The sequence below is a fragment of the Myotis yumanensis genome, unplaced genomic scaffold, assembly GCF_028538775.1.
Source record: "Myotis yumanensis isolate MYYU_CA2020_CCGP unplaced genomic scaffold, mMyoYum1.0.hap1 SCAF_3, whole genome shotgun sequence".
Classification (NCBI taxonomy): Eukaryota; Metazoa; Chordata; class Mammalia; order Chiroptera; family Vespertilionidae; genus Myotis; species Myotis yumanensis.
In genome coordinates, this window is record NW_027223754.1 from 9702024 (window position 1) to 9722669 (window position 20646).

Consider the following 20646-nt stretch of genomic DNA (forward strand, 5'->3'; position numbering starts at 1 on the left):
ATATATGCCCTAACCAGGGACTGAATCCAAAATATGGGGATATGTCCTGGCTGGGAATCTTGTTGTACAGCAAGCATGTCAAACTCGCGGCCCACAACGAATATTTACGGGACCCAGCCAATATAATGACATGTAAGAAACATTATAATATATTTTATTGATTTTTTACAGAGAGGAAGGGAGAGGGATAGAGTGTTAGAAACATCGATGAGAGAGAAACATCGATCAGCTGCCTCCTGCACACTCCCTACTGGGGATGTGCCCGCAACCAAGGTACATGCCCTTGACCGGAATCGAACCTGGGACCCTTGAGTCTGCAGGCTGACGCTCTATCCACTGAGCCAAACCGGTTGGGGCATTTTAATAAAAATTTCATAACTTAATTTTTACAATATCCTTTAACATAATCATTAATAACGAACTACAACCTTTGCTAATGACTGATTACTATAATCGTGTTGCATTCATTTCCCTTACTCGCCTTACGTGCAAGCACACCATTTCTCTCCACTAATACTAGCGGCGAATATTTTAGCAGCTGATTGCCATGTCATTAGTCTTGGACTGACTTGTTTGGTGTGTGCAACGGTAAATATTTCGCTTTCAGAGAACAAGAAAAATAGGTTAATTTGCGTTACACTTATTAATTTGTGCAGTTATTCAGTGTCTGGCAAGTTAATGTTCAAGAAAAATATTAATTGTTATTAAAGTGTCCTATTATTTTATGTTAACGATGACTCATTTATTTCAGCGCTCTGTATTTAGCATGTCTCTATCAAAATACGTACGTTTCTATGAAAATTGAAGCTTTTGTTTTTTTGCCGCCCACATAAACTGAAACCTTGTTTATTTGGCCCATGTTAGCCTTTGAGTTTGACACCAAGTACAGGATGACACTCCAACCAACTGAGCCACACAGGCCAGGGCCATAGAGCTATTATGAAAGCATCATACATGTTAGGCCATGTATGATGAGCAAAAGCAGGTTTACAGTTGTGAATGACACTCTTTTGAGTTAATAAAGCTATTGTAGTAATCATAACCTGCAACTCTTTTTCCTTACAAACTGTATACCTACTTTTGCCCACCCTGGATTATCACTTTTTCTGGTCCTGTTTAAAAAAATCCTACCATACAAATACCCTCCTGGTTTTTTTAATCATATAAGCCCCCCCCAAATTATGGTCGAGGACCCATATCAATTACAGAAATGACATCTTTCCAGACTAACTGGAACATGACCAGATTCCATTCCTGGATTAAAATACTGTCACAGCCACAATGCTCAGCCAGGCCCCAAGGCACCCGGAAAAGATGGTCAAATCTTTCCAAGGTCTACGGAGCCTGTCTGCACTGACAAGGACTCCACATTTGGGCTCAAAGCACTGAGGCTCTGGAGGGACTGGCAATCTCACGGTTCATCTCGGCGACATCTCCCTGAGAGGGGAGAGCGGTTCCTACCGTCATAGTCGAAGTCCCAGCTGGGCTTCTGGATGGAGTCGCTGTCCGAAGGAGAGTTGGACGGGGGCGGGGGCGGCAGGTTTGGGGCGACACTGCAGACGGCCACTGCCTTCCGGTGTCCGTGCACAGACTCAGGGTTAAAGGTGCTGAATTCGGGGTGCTCCGGGATGGCAGAGCCTTCGAAGGAATTTCGGTCCAGATTGTTCCTGGAGTCGCTGGGAATGCTTGGCGTGTAGGAGATGGGGCGGACGGGCACCTGGGGGGGTGTGTCTGAGTAAATGTTTTTATTTAGTTTTGCATCGAAATACGGCCTTGGCATGAACGCCGTGGTCGGTCCCACGTGTTTGTCTTCAGGTTCCGGCTGGTGCTTCTTCTTCTTCTTCTTGCCACGGACCATCTTGCGGCAGAGGACAAACACCAGCACCAGGAAGAAAATGCCGATGACGAAGACGAGGATGCCTATGCCTTCGGCCAGCCCGATGTTCCAGGGGGTGGACACGTACTGGTTGGGAGCCGCGTCCTCGCAGTGCCTCCCGCGGAACTCGCGGCTGCAGTTGCAGTGGTAGGAGCCGTGCGTGTTCTCGCAGAGCGCCCCGTTCCGGCACGGGCTCCCCGCACACTCGTCAATGTCACTCTGACACCTGCCGAGAGAGCCAAGGATGAGGAGGGACCTTCACCGTGTGAGTCAGACTACAGCAGGCCCAGGATTCTTAGAGACCAAAGACTAATCCGATCCCTTCTTAATAACATAAATAAAATCAAACAGATAACGATCAAAAACACATTGTCCCACAAGGATAACTATGACCAGAAACCTTCGGGGGAGTAATTAATCATTTGTGTCATACTTGGTGCATTTGAGAGAAAGCCACGAGGTCAAGCCAATATTTAACTGCCACGTTGCTAGGACTCAACAGGTGACTAAATCAAACGCACTGGTTGTTTGTTTCTATTCTGATCCAGACATCTATAATGTGCATTTTGATACACGGTAGGCTGTAAACCATTCTAATAGGCTTAGATTAAATTTCTAAGAAAAATCCTCCCATAGGGGATTATGAAAGTTTCATGACACACGTGAAAAGCTAGAAAACTCCATTTTCCATTTGTAAGTGTTTCTCCCTGTTGAACACCCCACAGCTCTCTCACCCTTACAGAATGGTTCACATTTGCACCTGTGCATATTTCCCTGATGCTTCTCAAACCCTTCCTCCTTTAATAAAATGCTTCTACTTACTACCCCCACACTGATCTGGCATTAGGATTTTGACTACTGAGACATATTTGTCCGTGACACTAAGTATTAATGGGTTAGAATTGGGAAAGTTAACATATGAACTAAGACGATGTGACCAGCAGCAAAATTCAAGACTACAACCTCGACTAGAGCAAACCCACGGGGGAATACCTACACGCAGGTCACACTTAAGGCCTGATGGTCAAGGCTCATCTAAATGGGCACTAACGAAGAACATCCGTTGAGTTATTTTCTAAAACTGAACTGATAAGAAGTCTAAGGAGAAATGGCATCTGGAACAAAATCTACCTCCTTCCAGGTCTACAACAGGCACCTCAGTGCCTCATTTTTCTTCCCTGGAAAACAATGATCACCTCTTAGGATTATGGTAAGGATTACAAAAGATAATGAGAGAGATGGAAAAGGTTTCTAGATGCTGGAAAAGGTTTCCGGATGCTATCCAAGAGGCAGTTATAGCATATTATGAGAAAATGTCATTATCGCCATCCTCAAAGACAGCAGACCACAGGAGTCTGCTTAAAAAACACAACAATCTCACTCATTCCACACACATTTACTTCCTGCAAAAAAGCCACACATAATTTGTTTATATATACCTTGAAAGTATAGAAGTAGGTTTTTTTCAAGAATTATACTATATTCATTTGCTTGTTTGTTTTTTTTTTGTTTGTTTTTTATTAAGAGCAACTAGATAATTAACACCAGGAGCTAATATGAGAACGATCAAATTCTGAAGCAACAGTGTCCAAATTACTAGAGTTTACTGGCATCTGCTACACCAGGTGACATTGCAGAGACTGGACATAAAGTCATGAAAGAAGGCAGTTACCTTTCTCCCCTGAAACCTGAGTCGCACTGACAGACGGCACCATCCAAGCTGTCGAAGCAGGTCCCACCGTTCTTGCAGGGCTCGTCCTTGCAGTACGGACTAAACTGGCACCTGAGGAACAAGGAGCAGGCGTGAACCGAATCCTCCAGCCGCCAACGAATACCGCAAGGCAGGCAGACAACGTTAACAGAGGCACGTCTTATGAACACGATCACCTTTAAAACGTTTTTAGAGACCAGAATTAATTATAACAACTAAGAAAGAAGGATACACCTACCTCTGTCCAGTGTATAACCCTCTGCACTGGCAGACGAAGTCTCCATTGTCCACAAGGCAGGTACCGCCATAAAGGCAGGGGTTGGAGGAGCAGGGGTTGACGCTCACCTCACAGTAGGTCCCAACGTATAAGGCATTGCATTTGCAGTAATAGCCTACATCAGCACGAGGGAACAAAAACATCCTGTCACTCAAAAACTCAAAAGACAAGTCTTAGGACATCGGTGGGTTTTTTTTTATTTTTATTTTTTTTAAATATATTTTATTGATTTTTTACAGAGAGGAAAGGAGAGTGATAGAGAGTTAGAAGCATCGATGACAGAGAAACATCGATCAGCTGCCTCCTGCACATCCCCTACTGGGGATGTGCCCACAACCAAGGTACATGCCCTTGACCGGAATCGAACCTGGGACCCTTGAGTCCGCAGGCTGACGCTCTATCCATTAAGCCAAACAGGTTAGGGCTTTTTTTTTTAATTTTTATGTTTAGGTGAAGATTTAGTTCTCTAAGACCTGTAAAAGCTACAACCATTCCCATTCCCTCTAGGTAAAACGCTGTGTAGATCCACAAGCCACTGCTTATTTTGGTAGAATCAAAACACAATGAAGGAAAGAGAGAACTCATCATTAGCTTTAATTCATCAAGATGTAAGATGACTCGGCCAAGCACCCAGAACAGGGAAAAGGTAGTCCTGTATCTGGGTGGCCACTGGGTTGACAACACTTAGTACTTAACATCGCATTTATTTGCAGCTCACAAGCTTTTATGGACTAGATGAGATAGTAGTAAGTGAAAAAGTACTTTGAAAACCATGAACTATCATTTTAAGAAAGGTGGTCTTCGAATTTGTATAAAGGAGCAAAGATAAATGCCAGACCCCTCACTTTGTAAAGACTGCGACGGCTGGGAATTGTGGGGGCTACTTCCAACGCCCGGCCTTGGGGGAAGATGCAGGACTGCACTTCCCACGCCGCCTTGGAGCCGGCCAGGGCTGTGGGATTTTCTTCGGCCACAGAAATGTGGCCCTTCGGGCTCAGAGCTGTAGGAGCCACTGTGCGGCCTCCCAGTTCCCTCCTCCTGCTGCTGCGGTGATTTCAAGAAAATGCCTCTCGGTCCCATCCCTGACGACAGTGAGGACCGCCTCCTGGGACACGTGACGGGAGCACCACGGGAACGCTGTCCGAGTGTTACTGTGGGGATGACCTGGCCTACTCTTTGCATCCAGACTGCAGACTCGTTCCAAAGAAAACAACAGGAAGCCAAGTCTTTTGAAATCCCACTTAATGAAAGGGTTATTTTGATTTCTGCTCTATTCATTACACAAAGCTCTATTTATTGAGCACGTCGACTGGCCTTTTCATAACCGTGCTCTGTTACCGGTAAGCAGACAAACGGGTCTAGGATGCAGAAGCCAGACCCTCCACTAGGCCAGGGCTTCAAGACAGGGATGGGGCACTTCAGGCCGCTGGAAAGCAGTCCTCCCACCTACAGGTGGCAGGACCAGCAGTCCTCTGTGCGGGGGCCATCGCATGAAGGGGGCACGCAAGGAGAACTGAGCGGTACCCATTCTAAATCCCGCTGTGTCAATGTCTGGGTTTGGAAGGAGAGTTCTGAATTAGCTGTGGTCCCAGGTGTGGAATGAGATGTGTCTGCAGGAGCTCAGCAGGCAGACACTGCTCCTGTCAGCCCAGCTGCTCTGCTCTCCTGTTTATAACACACAGGCCGAGATTCCTACCCTGATGCAAGACCTGACCATAGGATTGGAATAAAGAGGAAAAACAGCCCTCATTGGTTTGACTCAGTGGATAGAGTGTCAGCCTGCGGACTGAAGGGTCCCGGGTTCGATTCTGATCAAGGGCACATGCCCGGGTTGTGGGCTCAATCCCCAGTAGGGGGCGTGCTGGAAACAGCCGATCAATGATTCTCTCTCATCGTTGATGTTTCTATCTCCCTCTCCCTTCCTTTCTGAAATAAAAAATGTATTTTAAAAACAAGCAGAGGAAAAACGAAACCACATGTAACATTTAAAAGCTGACGAAGTCACAAAGCCTACCTCCCGCAGGTGAGGGGTTGCAGACGCCTCCGTTCTGGCAGGGGTTGCTGGAACAATCTTCCGTAGCCGTCAGTACGCACCCAGGGGACACGTCCACCCAGTCTTCAATGTGGGCGTAGCTTCTGGGCTTGTGATTTAAAGGGAGCTCCTGCCCATTCAAATAAATGGAGTCCATGCAGCCCCGGAAACCATTCCCGACCTGGGGGCTCCTTCCGTGCCTCGTGCCTTGCTGACGGATGTGGCCACCGAAGAACACGTGGTTGTCCAGGTTCAGGGTTTTCAGAGTCCCCGGGGCCGTGCCTGACGCGGTGTGGACCTGGTCCAGGACCAGCCGAGCGTAGTTGCCGTTCACCTCCAGGGACACCGCGTGCCACAGCCCGTCGTTGACCTGGATGCTCTGCACAGACACGATGCCAGGGCCGCTCCCGCAGTCAAACTTGTACTGCAGTCTCCCGTTATGAATCTACGGCAGAAACAGGGACGGTTCACGTCACTCTCACAGAATCTCCGATTACAGTCTCTGATTGAGCCAACATCTGAAGGAGGGGGATGTGGGTAATTGGAGGCCTTGGGTTTAAGTATTACAGACCCCACGCTCATGTGTTCCTTGTACACATAACAGCAGACGTTGGGGGATACAGAGTTCAGTTGTGAACTGCACATCCAAAAAGCATCATGGAAGGGACTAACACTCAACTAGTAACTGAACAACAACCCAAAATAGCACTGAATTATATCAAAAGTCTAAAGCTAATCACACTTAACAAAATAATAAGGGTGGGTAAGATCATGATCACTTCAAGCTTGTGTAGGCTCTCTCTTCACAGTAAGATGTAATAGCACTTAGAGTTTATTTATTTATTTATTTATTATTTTTAAAATATGTTATATTGATTTTTTACAGAGAGGAAGGGAGAGAGACAGAGAGTTAGAAACATCGATGAGAGAGAAACATCGATCAGCTGCCTCCTGCACATCTCCCACTGGGGATGTGCCCGCAACCCAGGTACATGCCCTTGACCGGAATCGAACCTGGGACCTTTCAGTCCTCAGGCCGACGCTCTATCCACTGAGCCAAACCGGTTTCGGCAGCACTTAGAGTTTAAATGTTAATGGTCACATGTACCTAAAAATGTTTGTAAACCACAGAAGTAAGTCTCCAAGCTACTGCACAGCAAAAAGAGCTTTTCAGCCCACAGTCGAAAGCCTACGAGGTATCAATGAACTATTTATAGGAGGAATTCAATCATTTTACTTTTTTTTTTCCCTTCAAAAATGGACAATCTGAACATCAAGTGGGATATTTTTAAAGCCTCCCATCGTCCGTGGAACAGACACGAACCTCCAAGATGCTGTAGTCGGTGCCGCGAGCATACATCACGACCGCGTGGGAAGAATATGTCCGGAGCCTCATGGTCAGCTTCATCTCCAACTTGCTTTCAATTTCCTTCAGCCGGTATTTCACAAAGCTGTTCCCGGTAAATGTTACAGATGAACTGCCTGTGAACCACAGCGAGGAAAAATGAATCAGAACCAAGCTGAAACATATTTTAAACGTGTGATTTCATCCGCCCAGAGACTGACCCGGTTTTTTATTTAAGATTAGAACATTATCAAGCTGAATTCAATGGGAAATGTCTAGTTGCTTAATGAATGGCATAGCGTAACTGGGTCTCTTTTTGGAAGAGATGAGACTACGGTATCAAAAAGAAATGAATTCTGAGATACTTAAAAAAGTAACTATAAAAATGTCCTATGTAAAATTACTACAAGGCACGTTAGGAAAATATTTGCATATCCTCGAGGTGGTTTGGGAAACCTTTGAAAGAAGATATAAAACAATCCCGATTCTCCAAAATGATGAAAATACTATCCATCGCCAGAGATGGAAATTGTTGTGTAAAATTATGTACAACTGACACAACAGAAATTAAATTTCAAAGTAAAAAAGATACTGTTAAACAAATAAAAAGATCAATATTATACAGACAGCAGAATGCAAATAATGTTAACACTGCAACACACAAACAGCTCCATACGTGAATACAAGGGACGGACAAAATAACCCAGACAACCAGGCAAAGAGTGCGAACAGGCCAGTCACAGAAGGAAAAATGCTCACATGCAACGAACAAATGAAAAGACAACTCTCACAAGTAGCCAAGGAAACTCGAAGTGAAATAATTAGGTAATCATTTCACGCCCATTAGAAGGGGGTATTTATTTTTCAATTGAAAACCTTTAATATTGGCAAGAGAATGGGGAATGGGACCTTCACACAGGACTGGGAGAACTAGAAAGTGGTACAACTTTTTACGAAACTAACATAATGGTACATTTAACAATGTTAAATGTAGTTTAGTCTTTGACATAGTCCTAGTTTTAGAAACGGAAGCACCAATGTGTAAGGATGCACACTGAGGATTCCTTTTGTAGCAGAAGAAAACATTTTAACAACCTAAATCTCTGCACATAAGGAAACTGTTTGAACGAACAACAGGAGACACTTGACAGCTATTAAAAAGCATCAGGTTTACACACAGCAACTTGCAAAGATGCCCATGACTTACTGCTAAGCAGGAAACAGCAAGCGGTAGAGGACTGTGTAAGGTACTTTTTAATTTCTTTTTTAAAAAGAGAGGATGTGAGAGAGAAAGGACAATGAATCTGTCCACGTGGGACTGTATGTTCACACGAGCACCGATGATAAAGAAGGAAGCACGCCACACTATTCACTCAGGTGAGTTGCCATGTAACAAGAAGGTAGCATCTCTGCCTGGCATGTTATGGTAAACAGAATTTACAATACTTTTCACCCCATTAAAGACGAAAATGATTAGAAACACGGAAAGTGACTTTTTAAAATAAAAGCACTAATCACTGGACTCACCTGGGCACTGCCCAAACTTGCCGCCTGGACAGACACAGGTGTATGTCTCCTCCCTGGGGTCAGCGATACACTCCGATCCCTCGGGGCACGGACTGTCTTCACACCCATGATGGATGAGCGGGCATCTTCCCTCTTTAAAAGAAAAGAGGGGAGGAGGGAGAGCTACTTAATAGGAATTTCAAGAAAATGACCTTTAATGTGCAGCCTTCAAAGAGTGTATGTGAAATCACGTGTACCCCGTAGTTTCTTCTTCCTGTTAACCTCCCCGGAAGACATTTTTTCCATGATTTTTAGAGTGGGAGGGAGGGAAGGAAGCATGGGGGAGGGGGAGGAAGAGAGAGAAAGAGAGAGAGAGAGAGAAGAGAGAAACACTGATGTGAGAGAGACACATCAATTGCTTGCCTCCTACATGCACCCAGAATGGGGCCAGGATTGAACCCTAACCCAGGTACATGCCCTTGACCAGGAATTGAATCCAAGACCCTTCTGTGCATGGGCCGACGCGCTAACTACGAAGCCACGTTGGCCAGAGCACGTGTCCCCTATCTGCACACACACACGGGTGTTACCTTTGCAGAGACACACAGCCGTCCTGCGGTGGCGGGGCGTCACGAAGCTCAACCTGGCCGTGCTGTGTGTGGACATGACATTTTCGTCCACAGTCACCTTCTCGTCACAGAACCTCCATGGGCAGTCCAGCCCCGCACAGCGCCGCTGGAACACGTCCAGGATCCTGACGCCAATGAGGTCCTCGATGTCAGCCACAGAGGCATTGATCTTGTGCAGGAGCTGCCTGGATGACACCTGGGCCCCGCCCGGCTTCTCTATGAAAAGTAAGACGTCCAGGTGGGGCTGGGGCTCCGAGGGCTGCAGGCTCACGATCTGTATGTCGCCCCTCCTCACGCCCAGGACGTTCCTCAGCGCCCGCTGGACGTTGCGCCAGTAGTCCCCGACGAACTCCTCCGGCGTGAGGTTGGCGAAGCGGATGGCGATGGTGTGGTTCAGCATCTCCTGCGTCACGGGGCGGACGTGCACTGTGATGTCGGCCACCGTCGTGAACCTCCCGTCGGTCACGCTGACGTTGAGCAGGTACTGCCCCAGGTCCAGCTTCTTGTGCGCGATCAGCTTGCCCCCCGTGCTGGAAACGGAGAACAGGCTGTCCATCTGGGGATCGAGGCTGTAGGTCAAGGTGTCGTACACGTCCTGGTCTGTGGCGTGAATCTTCCCGATGACACCGCCCGCGTATTCCTCGCCGACTGCGGTGATGAAAATCTCCAGGGGCAGGATCGCAGGCGGGTAGATGCTCTCCTCGATGACCGTGAGGTCCACGTAGGTCAGGGACGACAACTGAGGCTTTCCGCTATCGGCCACCTGGGAGAGGAGGAAAACAAGAAATCACCACTGTCCAGATCACTGTTCACAACTTCTTAATGAAAATGTGCTTACATTGCTTAAGCTCTTAAAAATGACCAATTATTAGGTTCTTTTTTTCTCCCCATTAGGCGCTTATCAATGTCTATGATAAAGTAACCAAATAAAGCAATGGGCCCCAGAAACGCATGGAATAAAAATGAAGGCAGGGCGGAACACAAAGGCCACAACTCTATACATTTTGTTGTCTTCTCATGAAACGTGAGCTGTTTACATACAAGCAAGCAGCTCTTCTCCAGGAACCCACAAGAGAATCCTGAAGAAAGACGCCAGTACCTTCACGCGCAGTGAGTAGCGATCTCTCACTTTCCTCTCGATGGCGGCTGCGGTCAGGAGGACGCCTTGCTGGGTCACCTCGAACGCGCCGTCATCATTTCCGCTCTCGATGGTGAAGAAGAAGGGGGGGCCGTTGTGGGAAGAATCCTTGTCGGTCACCACCAGCTGCAGCACACTGAAGCCCACAGGCTTATTTTCCTGCACAGAAAACAAAATCAAAACAAACCCCACAGCTTTCAACAAAACCAAAATCTTCTTCTGTTTGTTTGTTAATCCTCGTCCGAGGATATTTTTCCACTGATTTTTAGGGAGAGTGGATGAGGGAAAGGCAGAGAGAAAGATCGATGTGAGAGAATCACATTGATTGGTTGCCTCCTGCTTGAGTCCCGACCAGGGCCCAGGCAACCGAGGTAGGTGCCCTTGACTGGAATCGAACCCGGGACCTTTTGGTGTGCAAGCTGGATGCTCTATCCACTGAGCCAAACCGGCTAGGGCCACAAAACCAAATCCTTAGAGCAAGAGACATGGGCAAGTTTCCTATACTATGAAATATATGGAAAGCAAAATCTTACTGCTGCTCCATTTGACAGGAAGAGAGAGAAGAAAGGAGGGGGCTGTGATGAGGAGGAAGAGAAGGGGGGATAGCGAGGGCGGATGGGAGTGGACGGGGGGCTTTGTGGAGTGGGGGAGGGATAAAGTGAAGTGGAAGAGGAGGGGAAGGGAAAGAGGGGTGTTTGGAGGAGGAGTGGGGGTGGGGTGAGGAAGGTCAAGAAGGGGAGGGAGGAAAAGAGGGACAGCAGAATTTAAGATTAAGAATCAGGCTACTATAACGAACAACAAACTGATGAACAAAAATAGAGCCAGAGACACAGAAGCATCGAACAGATCATCCAAGCCTAGAGGGAAGGCGGGGGGAGTGTAAGAGATCAACCAAAGGACTTGTATGCATGCATATAAGCATAATCCATGGACACAGACAGTAGGGGGTGAGGGCATGTGCTGGGGGGGGCGGGGTGGCAGCGGCCAGGGAGATGTCAATGGCGGGGGAAAGTAGACATATGTAATACTTTCAATAATAAAGAATTTAAATTAAAAAAAAAAAAAGAATCAGGCTAGTGAGAGTATCTTGAACACCAAAGCACAAAAAGGAGAGAAAAGCTTGGCTGCGTCATGAAAACGCTCATCTGTCAGTCACGAAGAAGACCCTCTCCTTTGACCCATCTCCTGTTTCTGAGGCGCAGTCTTTGGGAAAGAAAGACACTTCAGAGGAATAACTGAGGCCAGTGAAAGAGCTCATCTGCAAAGGGCCTCGTGCAATGAGCCCTCAGCGCCCAAGGTACCTGGACAATCACGCTGTAGTTCCCCTGGGCGAAGACCGGCGCGTTGTCGTTGACGTCGGACACGTCGATGTTCACGGTGGTCGTGTTGACCCTGGGGGGACTGCCGTTATCGGACGCCTGGACTGTGAGCGTGTACCCTGAAATCTTTTCGGGGACAAGACACAGAGACGGCGTGTCCATTTTCACAAGGCCAAAGGACGGGATTCGATCAGAAATGTACTCCCGACAACCGGGAAGGGCAGATCTGAACGCCCGTCACCATTTGCTATGTCCTGCAAATGGGCAATTCCCCAACCTACAGCAAGTTCACTGCCAATAACGTAGCTGCCAAATGGCTCAACAGGAAAAGACACCAATGGTGACTGGGTTCTCTGATGCCCCCTGATTACGTACTCATTCTCTTAAAGTGTTCAAACTTGAAAAACTTACGGACCTATTAACAAAAATTAATACAGAAAAGTAATTCAAATGATGAGAAAAAAATGCTAATGGATCTCCATGGCTGTCACGAGAAGGAAGGCAACTTTTCTCAGCGCTCCTCTCAGCCAGAAGCAGACAGATGTGTGGCGTGTGTCCCACCCGAGTGCTTGCCGATTTCAACACCTCAGGACATTCCACATCCCCCCTCCCAGCAGTTTTACCCTTGGACTGTACTCAGCTGCCTACAACTCCAGAGATCTTCCCGTCATGACGTCCTATAAAAAACCGAGTCCAGTAAGACAGCTTCCTTTCCAGGGCCGCTCCCTGCTCAGCTCCCCTTTCCCGGATGAGTGGTGGGAGATGCGGGAACGCTGCCCACATCCCGAGTGTGTTCTGCACCCCTTCTCTCAGCCCCTGTGGTTTCCCGAATGTTTACTGTTGCTTAAAACCCAGCTTCTGGCTCCATGAAGTGCCTCAAAACACTGGAGCCAACACTAATTTCCTCCTGACTATACCCTCAAGTCATCTCAACTTTAAGTACGAAGCACAGCTCTCATACTCTCACTGTATTTTCATACTGTCGTTTTCAAGTACTTCTATTGTGCTTGTCAGTTGGGAAGGACGAGGCTGGCTCTACCCTTTGGGCACTTCCCATCCTGCCGGTGTGTCTGACTAGGAGGCACCTCTAGGTACTGATTTTGTCATCAGTGAACAACGGGAGCCAGATGTTTTCGCTTACTGTTTCCCGGTCTAGAAGTTTGGTCACTTTCACTTCCCCGCGGGCGGGGTCGATGGTGAATGGATTTCCTTGATTGCCGTCTATTATGGAATAGTGGATGTGGCTGTGTAAAGGTCCATCCGCATCATCCGCCATCACCTAGAAAACAGGACAATCTCGCTTAGGAGACAGCGAAGAAAGGGACTGACATCTTTCAGCGAATTTCTGGTATCAACACCTAGCTGTTATAAGGCAATCTATATAATAAAAGCCCAGTGACCGTTACAGCAGAACGACCAGAAACGACCAGTGACTATGACACGCACTGACCACCCGGGGGCAGACGCTCAACACAGGAGCTGCTCCCGGGTGGTCAGTGTGCTCCCACAGCTGAGAGCCGCTCAGCCAGAAGCCGGGCTCACAGCGGGCGAGCGCAGCAGCGGTGGCGGGAGCACTAAGGAGCAGCGAGTCAAGCAGTAAGGAGAGAGCAGGCGGGCAATTAGGAGCGAGGGGTCCTGGAATGAGAGAGGGATGTCGGGCCTAAACCAGCAGTCAGACGTCCCCCAACGGATCCCGGATTTCGAGAGGGCACAGGCCGGGCTAGGGGACTACCCTCTCACCACCCCGCATGAATTTTGTGCATTGGGCCTCTAGTTACTTAAAACAGAGTCAGCAATTGGCTTAACAAAATACATTTCCATATCTTCAAAATATATTCAAGTAAGGCCACTACAGAAAAGCTGGATCAATCTTATTAAAACAAACAAACAAACGGAAAAACCTCTTGCAGAGATCCAGGAGAAGAAAACTGTAGGGAAAAAATACACGCTGTGCCCGCCAGTGTGGCTCAGTGGTTGAGCATCGGCCTATGAACCAGGAGGTCACAGTTTGATTCCAGGTCAGGGCACATGCCCGGGTTGTGGGCTCGGTTCCCAGCAGGGGTGTGCAAGGCAGCCAATCAATGATTATCTCTCATCATTGATGCTTCTATCTCTCTGTCCCTCTCCCTTCCTCTCTGAAATCAATAAAAATGTATTTTAGAAAAAAAAATACACACCGTAAGGACAGGCTGCTCCAGAACAGCGTCCTCGCTGACGACGGCCGTGTAGGTGTCCTGGCTGAACACCGGGGTGTTGTCGTTGATGTCTGTCACGTTCACGTTCACAGTGGCCACATCACTTAGGGAAGGGGTTCCTCCATCAGTGGCTTCCACAGTCAGGTAATATTCGTGAGAGCTTTCATAATCCAGATTCTCAATGATAAATATGGCCCCTGGACGAAAAATCAAAATTACTCCCGCGCTTTAAAATGTTACCGCTTACTCAGGGCTGAAACAGGCACTTGTAAATAAATGGAACTTTCACTTTAAAGGTTTACTTCCCATTTATGTATGTTTTCTAATTTCTAAACTCACCGATTAGAAGTATAAATTTGCCTATCCCTGATCCTTATTTATGTCTCTTATTTTCCTTATAGTCTTTGTGTTATTTAAGCTATTCTCCCAATCAATACCATCAATACCCCACCTATAAAAATGACTATGTGCCTTATCTCTTCTAAATCACAGACTTCACTGTAATTTAATAAAATAAAAACATAAAAATCCTTCCTTTAGCTTTTTCTTTTCCTTCTCATACTTTTTCTTTCATGGAAATACGCATCCTTTTTTTAAAAAAAAAAAATCTCTAGAATAACTACATCTCATCATTTTAAAAACCCCTTTGATTTAACAATGGTTTAACACCTTTCCTTTTCACCGCTGTATTGCCCATACTACTTACAGAGCCCTAAAAATAAGTTTTAAGATATGTGTTAAAAATAAATTTTGAAATAGCATCCTCACACACTTACTTTCCCCAGGAAATAGTTACGGACAATTAAATACGATTTGAATGGAGCAACTTTTTACAATGTGCTAACACTTAAAGCTATGTAGACCACTACTTTTGACCTTGTTGGCAGTTGTCCCATCAGTGTGATTCAAAGTACTCCACCTGTTATGCGTACCTGGCATAATAAAAAAGTCATCTTTCTGAATCATCAGATGCCCCCATAGATGCTAAGATCGAAGAGGCGGGGACTGCCATTTCACGTGGGAAGCTACTTCCCATGAGCTCCATACGGGGATAAAAAGGAGCCATTATGCAAGGTCCTTTTCTATCCTCCAGTCTTTATCTTCACTAATTTATCGCATCTTATATCTGTATCTTTACTAAATCCCTCAAGTGAGATACTTTAATTTTCTATTTAAAATTAATTTGCTTGTAGTTATAATGGATACATCAGAAATGTATTTTATTATGTGGAACCATATTTTGAAGTCTTCGAAACCACTTTAAACCCCACTTAAAATAACAATACAAAGGAAACGTGAGTTTCATCTCTTTAGAGTATCTACTAACACTTTATGACCAGTCCCTCTACATCAGGCCGAGTGCCCGGCAATCTACCCTTTACGGCAGAATAAAGAGCATCCTCTCATTACATGGTGAGGCACCTGTTTTAGAATCGATGCTGAATTTCCCGTGTTCGTTCCCACTGATGATGGAGTAGGTGATGTCTGCGTTTGCCTCGATGTCCCGACTGGCTGCGTACACTTGAAGGATTTCTGTTCCAACCAGAACGTCCTCAGACACTGAGGCACCGTATTCGCGGTATTCGAACACGGGAGGATTGTCATTTATATCCAAGACGGACACAACCACGGTGCCCGTCGCTGTCAACCTCCGTGACACGCCCTGGTCTACGGCTTTCACGGTGAGGGTGTACACGGCCTGCAGCTCTCGATCCAGAGGTTTCTCCAGCTGGATGATCCCAGACAATTCATTGATGGAGAACTGCCCGTCCGCGGAGTTAACCAGAGAGTAGGCTATCTTCCGATTCAATCCTGTAAATAGAGGACATCACGTGAGAAGGCTCAATTTCAAAGAATTTAAACAAATTTTATATATATATATGTGTATATATATATATATATATATATATACATATATATATATATATATATATATATATATTTTAAAGAGCTAATACTTCTTTTTTTTAAAAAATATATTTTATTGATTTTTTACACAGAGGAAGGGGGAGGAATAGAGAGTTAGAAACATCGATGAGAGAGAAACATCGACCATCTGCCTCCTGCACACCCCCCACTGGGGATGTGCTCGCAACCAAGGTACATGCCCTTGACCGGAATCGAACCCGGGACCCTTCAGTCCGAAGGCCGACGCTCCATCCACTGAGCCAAACCGGTCAGGGCAACAAATTATATTTTTTAAAATACACGTAACATACATATTGAAAAGGAAAAAGGCTAAAACACATTCTTTTAAAGGTCATTGTGATTATGACCTTAAAAAAGTAAACTTCTAGATTAACAATTTACTGAGTTAAAGTAAATACAATTTCATAGTTATCCAGCTTTCTAAGACTGTTTTATATGAACTTATGCTATAATACTTAGATCTTTTTTTTTTAATCCTTACGGGAGGATATGTTTATTTGTTTATTTTTTTAGAGAGAGGGGAGGGAGGGAGGGAAGGAGGGGGAAGAAGAGAGAGAGAGAGAGAGAGAGAGAGAGAGAGAGAGAGGAGGAGAGGGAGAAAAAAACATTGATTAATTGCCTCCCATATGTGCCTTGACTGGGGTCCACCACAACCTTTTTGGTAGACAGGGCGACACTCCCAAGCCACTGAGCACCCGGCCAGGGCACCCAGCAGCTCTTTTATTTTTTTAATTTTTTTTTTAAAATATATTTTATTGATTTTTTACAGAGAGGAAGGGAAAGGGACAGAGAGAAACATCGATGAGAGAGAAACATCGATTCAGCTGCCTCCTGCACACTCCCTACTGGGGATGTGCCCGCAACCAAGGTACATGCCCTTGACCGGAATCAAACCTGGGACCCTTGAGTCCGCAGGCCAATGCTCTATCCACTGAGCCAAACCGGTTAGGGCACCAGCAGCTCTTTTAAAGTCTATTTATTGTTTACCTTCAGTGACAAAGATTGACTTGAAAAGTAGCATTTCTGCTATTCTTCTACTTACTCAGTATTAATATGACTAAAGAAGTTATTTTTATTCTCTGCTATCAAAATGCTAGACATCCTAGACTTTTATTTCTCCACAAAAATTTGGAAGGTTTGTAAAACTGTAAAATATTGCATTTGTTCCTATGATACTAAAATAACTTTATTTCACTAATGGTTTAGTCACAAAACAACACTTCCCTAACTCAATGAGAAATGAAGATCAGTCAACATAGTCACTAACCAGAATTGTAGGGACACCACAGCTACCTAACAGCATGTTCACTGGGCATAATTCTGAGACTGCAAATACTCATTAAAAGGGAACTCATGCCCTAACCGGTTTGGCTCAGTGGATAGAGAGTCAGCCTGTAGACTGAAAGGTCCCAGGTTCGATTCTGGTCAAGGGCATGTACCTTGGTTGCGGGCACATCCCCAATAGGGAGTGTGCAGGAGGCAGCTGATCGATGTTTCTCTCTCATCGATGTTTCTAACTCTCTATCCCTCTCCCTTCCTCTCTGTAAAAAATCAATAAAATATATTTTTTAAAAAGTGAACTCATTATTCTAAATATTTCATTCCATGTTTAAGGCCAAGGAATGAAATAACACAACAGTGAGGAGTTACTCAACACACATGAGGTACAACAATTCAGCGGCCCGAATCTGGGATGTGTTTGGAAGGAGAGGCTCCTAGGATCTGGGAGCACGGCTGGAAGACAGAGCGCCGCCGGGGTACCTGCATCCGAGTCTGTGGCCTGCACTCTGGTCAGCAGCGTCCCGGGCTCCGTGTTCTCGAACACGGTGATGGTGTGCGGATCGGCGGAGAACTCAGGGGCATTGTCATTCACGTCTTCTAACGTGAGCACCACGTGCGCTTGACAGAACCTTCCCCCTCCGTCGGTGGCCTTGACGAGAAGGTTGTAAACTGCTTGCTCCTCCCGATCGAGGGGGGCTAGCGTTTTCAGTTCACCTAGAAACAAACAAAAGTAAATGGCCTCCCTTGAAATTTACGATGTGAACCACGATACCAAATGTTACGTCTTCCCCTTTTCTCTTACAATTGCAAAGTCTGAACAACAGCCTTCCGCTGGACAACAGTTTTGTCAATGACAAGGTCAGCGGCTGTGTGAGTACAGGGAGTTCCAGGTTTCCAACCTGCCAGGTGCAAGCCTGGGGCCTCTTGCAGTATGTATGTCATCAAACAAAACAGCTACCTGATTTGCCAAATTTAAATGTTTCTAGATGACTCAAAATATTAGATTCCTATGTTCATAATTAGTTCTTTGATGGGGGACAGCTTAATAGAAAACTATTACTGGACCTCAATTTTAATAAAATACGAATTATAAGAGAAATACAACTATAGCAATTTAAAGATGAATCACACATCATGAGTTATTTTAATGAATATGCTAAATTATGACTTTATGGTCACGTAGTCATGAAAGCAAGCTATATATAAAATGGAGACAGTGAAAGCTTAAAATATACTTCAACATCGTGAGGTTTTCTTTTATTTTTAAAGGTGATAAAAACGACTTTAAATCCTTGGCTGTTGACTTTTTATCTCATCCCACATTTTACACATTAAGTTGCTGTTTTGGTTTCTAAAAGATGACACTTTTGTAGCAACCAAGTACATTTTACATGAACAAAATGGAATTTCAAATTCTGCGAATGGTCTAAAACTACCCACATAGACGATGATTTTGTTGGAGTACAATGAATTCTGGCCCAAGCTCCATCATTACCTGTGTCTGGATTTAGGTTGAATTTTTCTGCTCCTGGGCCAAATAAGGTGTAAGTGATTTCGGCATTGGACCGGATATCCGCGTCCGTGGCGGCGACCTGCATGATCAACTTCCCGGGGAAGGCATCTTCTGGAATTGTGTCTGAATACAGAGTCTACAGAGATTGGAAACAATACTGTCAACATGAAACCCTGACAGCACGGCTGCCGAGCAAATAACAGAAAAGCAATCATTTCACTTTGGCCATAGAAAACATGGGAAATGACTAACGGTAAAATCCAAGGAGCTTTCAAAACGATTTTCCTTATGAAACGAGGAGGAGCCATGGAACAGTGAACAACCCGATGTTGCCGAGTCTGACCTGACATTTAACTACTGAGTTCTGAACGCAGTGCTTTATGTCTTGGACTTGGGTTCCTATTCAGTTTAAATTCTTATGAGAAAATATAAATAGTGCTCTACATTGCCCTAAAGATTGGAGAGACCAGATGCCTGTTATCTACTAATTTCCAATACAGAAATCTATTACTAGCAATCATTCTTAACACAAATCCAAATACAGGCAGTTCAGAAAGAAGCGATCTTCGATCTTCGTGTCTTGGGAGAAAACAAAGATTCCCCCAGACCCTGGGGGTGAGTAAAGCTCAGGCCAGGGCTCTTCCATCACCAGCTCCAACCTCTCTTCATATCCAACCCGACTCTCAAACGAAGGGGTGTTTCCTGTTCCAACTGTTTAGAAATCCATGCCATAAACCACAACAATAAGACAGCGATCACTCCTGCCCAAGTCCCCACCCTGCACCTCCACGGACAGCTCTGCTCGGGGTATTCGATCTCATATGAAACAGCGGCTCCATAGCTGCAGGAGCCGCGCTGTGAACCCTGTAGTTTCTCTAGTGCATTAAGGGCAAGTGTCCCCCAAACTGTAAGAGCAAAAGCGAGCTCTGTTTGAAGAACTGCTGGCCAGATACTTCCTCCAAAGTAAACTCTTCCCCAAATGAAGGGAATCGCTTCCTGAAAACTTTACAGGGCATGTTAAGAGTTAAACGCAACTGCAATCCGGCTCATAATTGACAGCGTTCTGAATAATTTTCAAACTACTGGAGCACGCCCTGAACCAGTTCTGAGGCTAGCCCATCTCTTGCCCCGTTGCACACTCGCCTCTGCTTAAACAGGAAGAGGTTATGATAGGAAACACACCGAATGACACCACGGCATCCCACCACTGTCCTACTGCCCACCACAGTCCTACTGGGTGGTTTAGGAGAGAAACCTGGATTTGTAATCTAGAAACTTAAAGAGCAGCCTACCTTTTCACAAACTGGACTGTTGTCGTTGGCATCAAGGACTTTCACTTCAACAATAGCTTTTGATGAGAAGGTGCCATCAGTTGCTGTGATCGTCAGAAGATAATTGTCCCTTTTCTCTCTGTCTAGAGGTTTCTTCACATACACCTTCCATTCATTCTGTATATTTTCAACGGCAAACTGCCCCAAAGGATCCCCTCCTATTAAATCAATGGAGAAAGATGACAGTCAAACTTGTTAAAATAAAGAAGGAAATACGTGACAGAAAAAAATAAATTATAGAATAGATATATAATGTTATGGTTTAAAATAATTAAGGTTGTTTTTTTTTTTAAATTACATTTGAATTTGGTCTATGAGCTTCCCCATTAAAATTTGTATTTCAATACAGCATTCAGCCAAATAAAATATAAAGACTACTAAATAATACATTAGCCTACATTGAAATTATAGCTTTTCTTTTTAATTACTACATATTTATTATAGACTAAGATAAAGTTGAATAAATGAGTCATACAAATAAAAAAGGTATAATGAAGCAACTATTTCCTTTGCACTGGCAAAGAACTTGAAATATAGCTAAATGGTGCTATTTCTCCTTATTTT

At 45.2% G+C, this 20646-nt stretch overlaps 1 protein-coding gene across 6 annotated transcripts in view; it reads right to left on the minus strand.

Annotated features, from left to right (window-relative positions):
* The window catches only part of FAT1 (FAT atypical cadherin 1), a 125927-nt gene that overhangs the window by 8006 nt on the left and 97275 nt on the right, over positions 1–20646 (minus strand). For all 6 annotated transcript variants that reach the window (XM_070408245.1, XM_070408246.1, XM_070408244.1 and 3 more), the window contains 15 exons: positions 20044–20240; positions 18734–18887; positions 17719–17952; positions 15451–15840; positions 14011–14225; positions 12975–13112; positions 11816–11959; positions 10476–10673; positions 9338–10139; positions 8769–8900; positions 7221–7378; positions 5879–6341; positions 3826–3979; positions 3549–3659; positions 1462–2102 (listed from right to left, as the gene is read on the minus strand). In XM_070408245.1, coding sequence (XP_070264346.1) covers positions 1462–2102; positions 3549–3659; positions 3826–3979; positions 5879–6341; positions 7221–7378; positions 8769–8900; positions 9338–10139; positions 10476–10673; positions 11816–11959; positions 12975–13112; positions 14011–14225; positions 15451–15840; positions 17719–17952; positions 18734–18887; positions 20044–20240 — 4131 coding nt within the window. The remainder of the gene's footprint in view (positions 1–1461; positions 2103–3548; positions 3660–3825; positions 3980–5878; positions 6342–7220; positions 7379–8768; positions 8901–9337; positions 10140–10475; positions 10674–11815; positions 11960–12974; positions 13113–14010; positions 14226–15450; positions 15841–17718; positions 17953–18733; positions 18888–20043; positions 20241–20646) is intronic.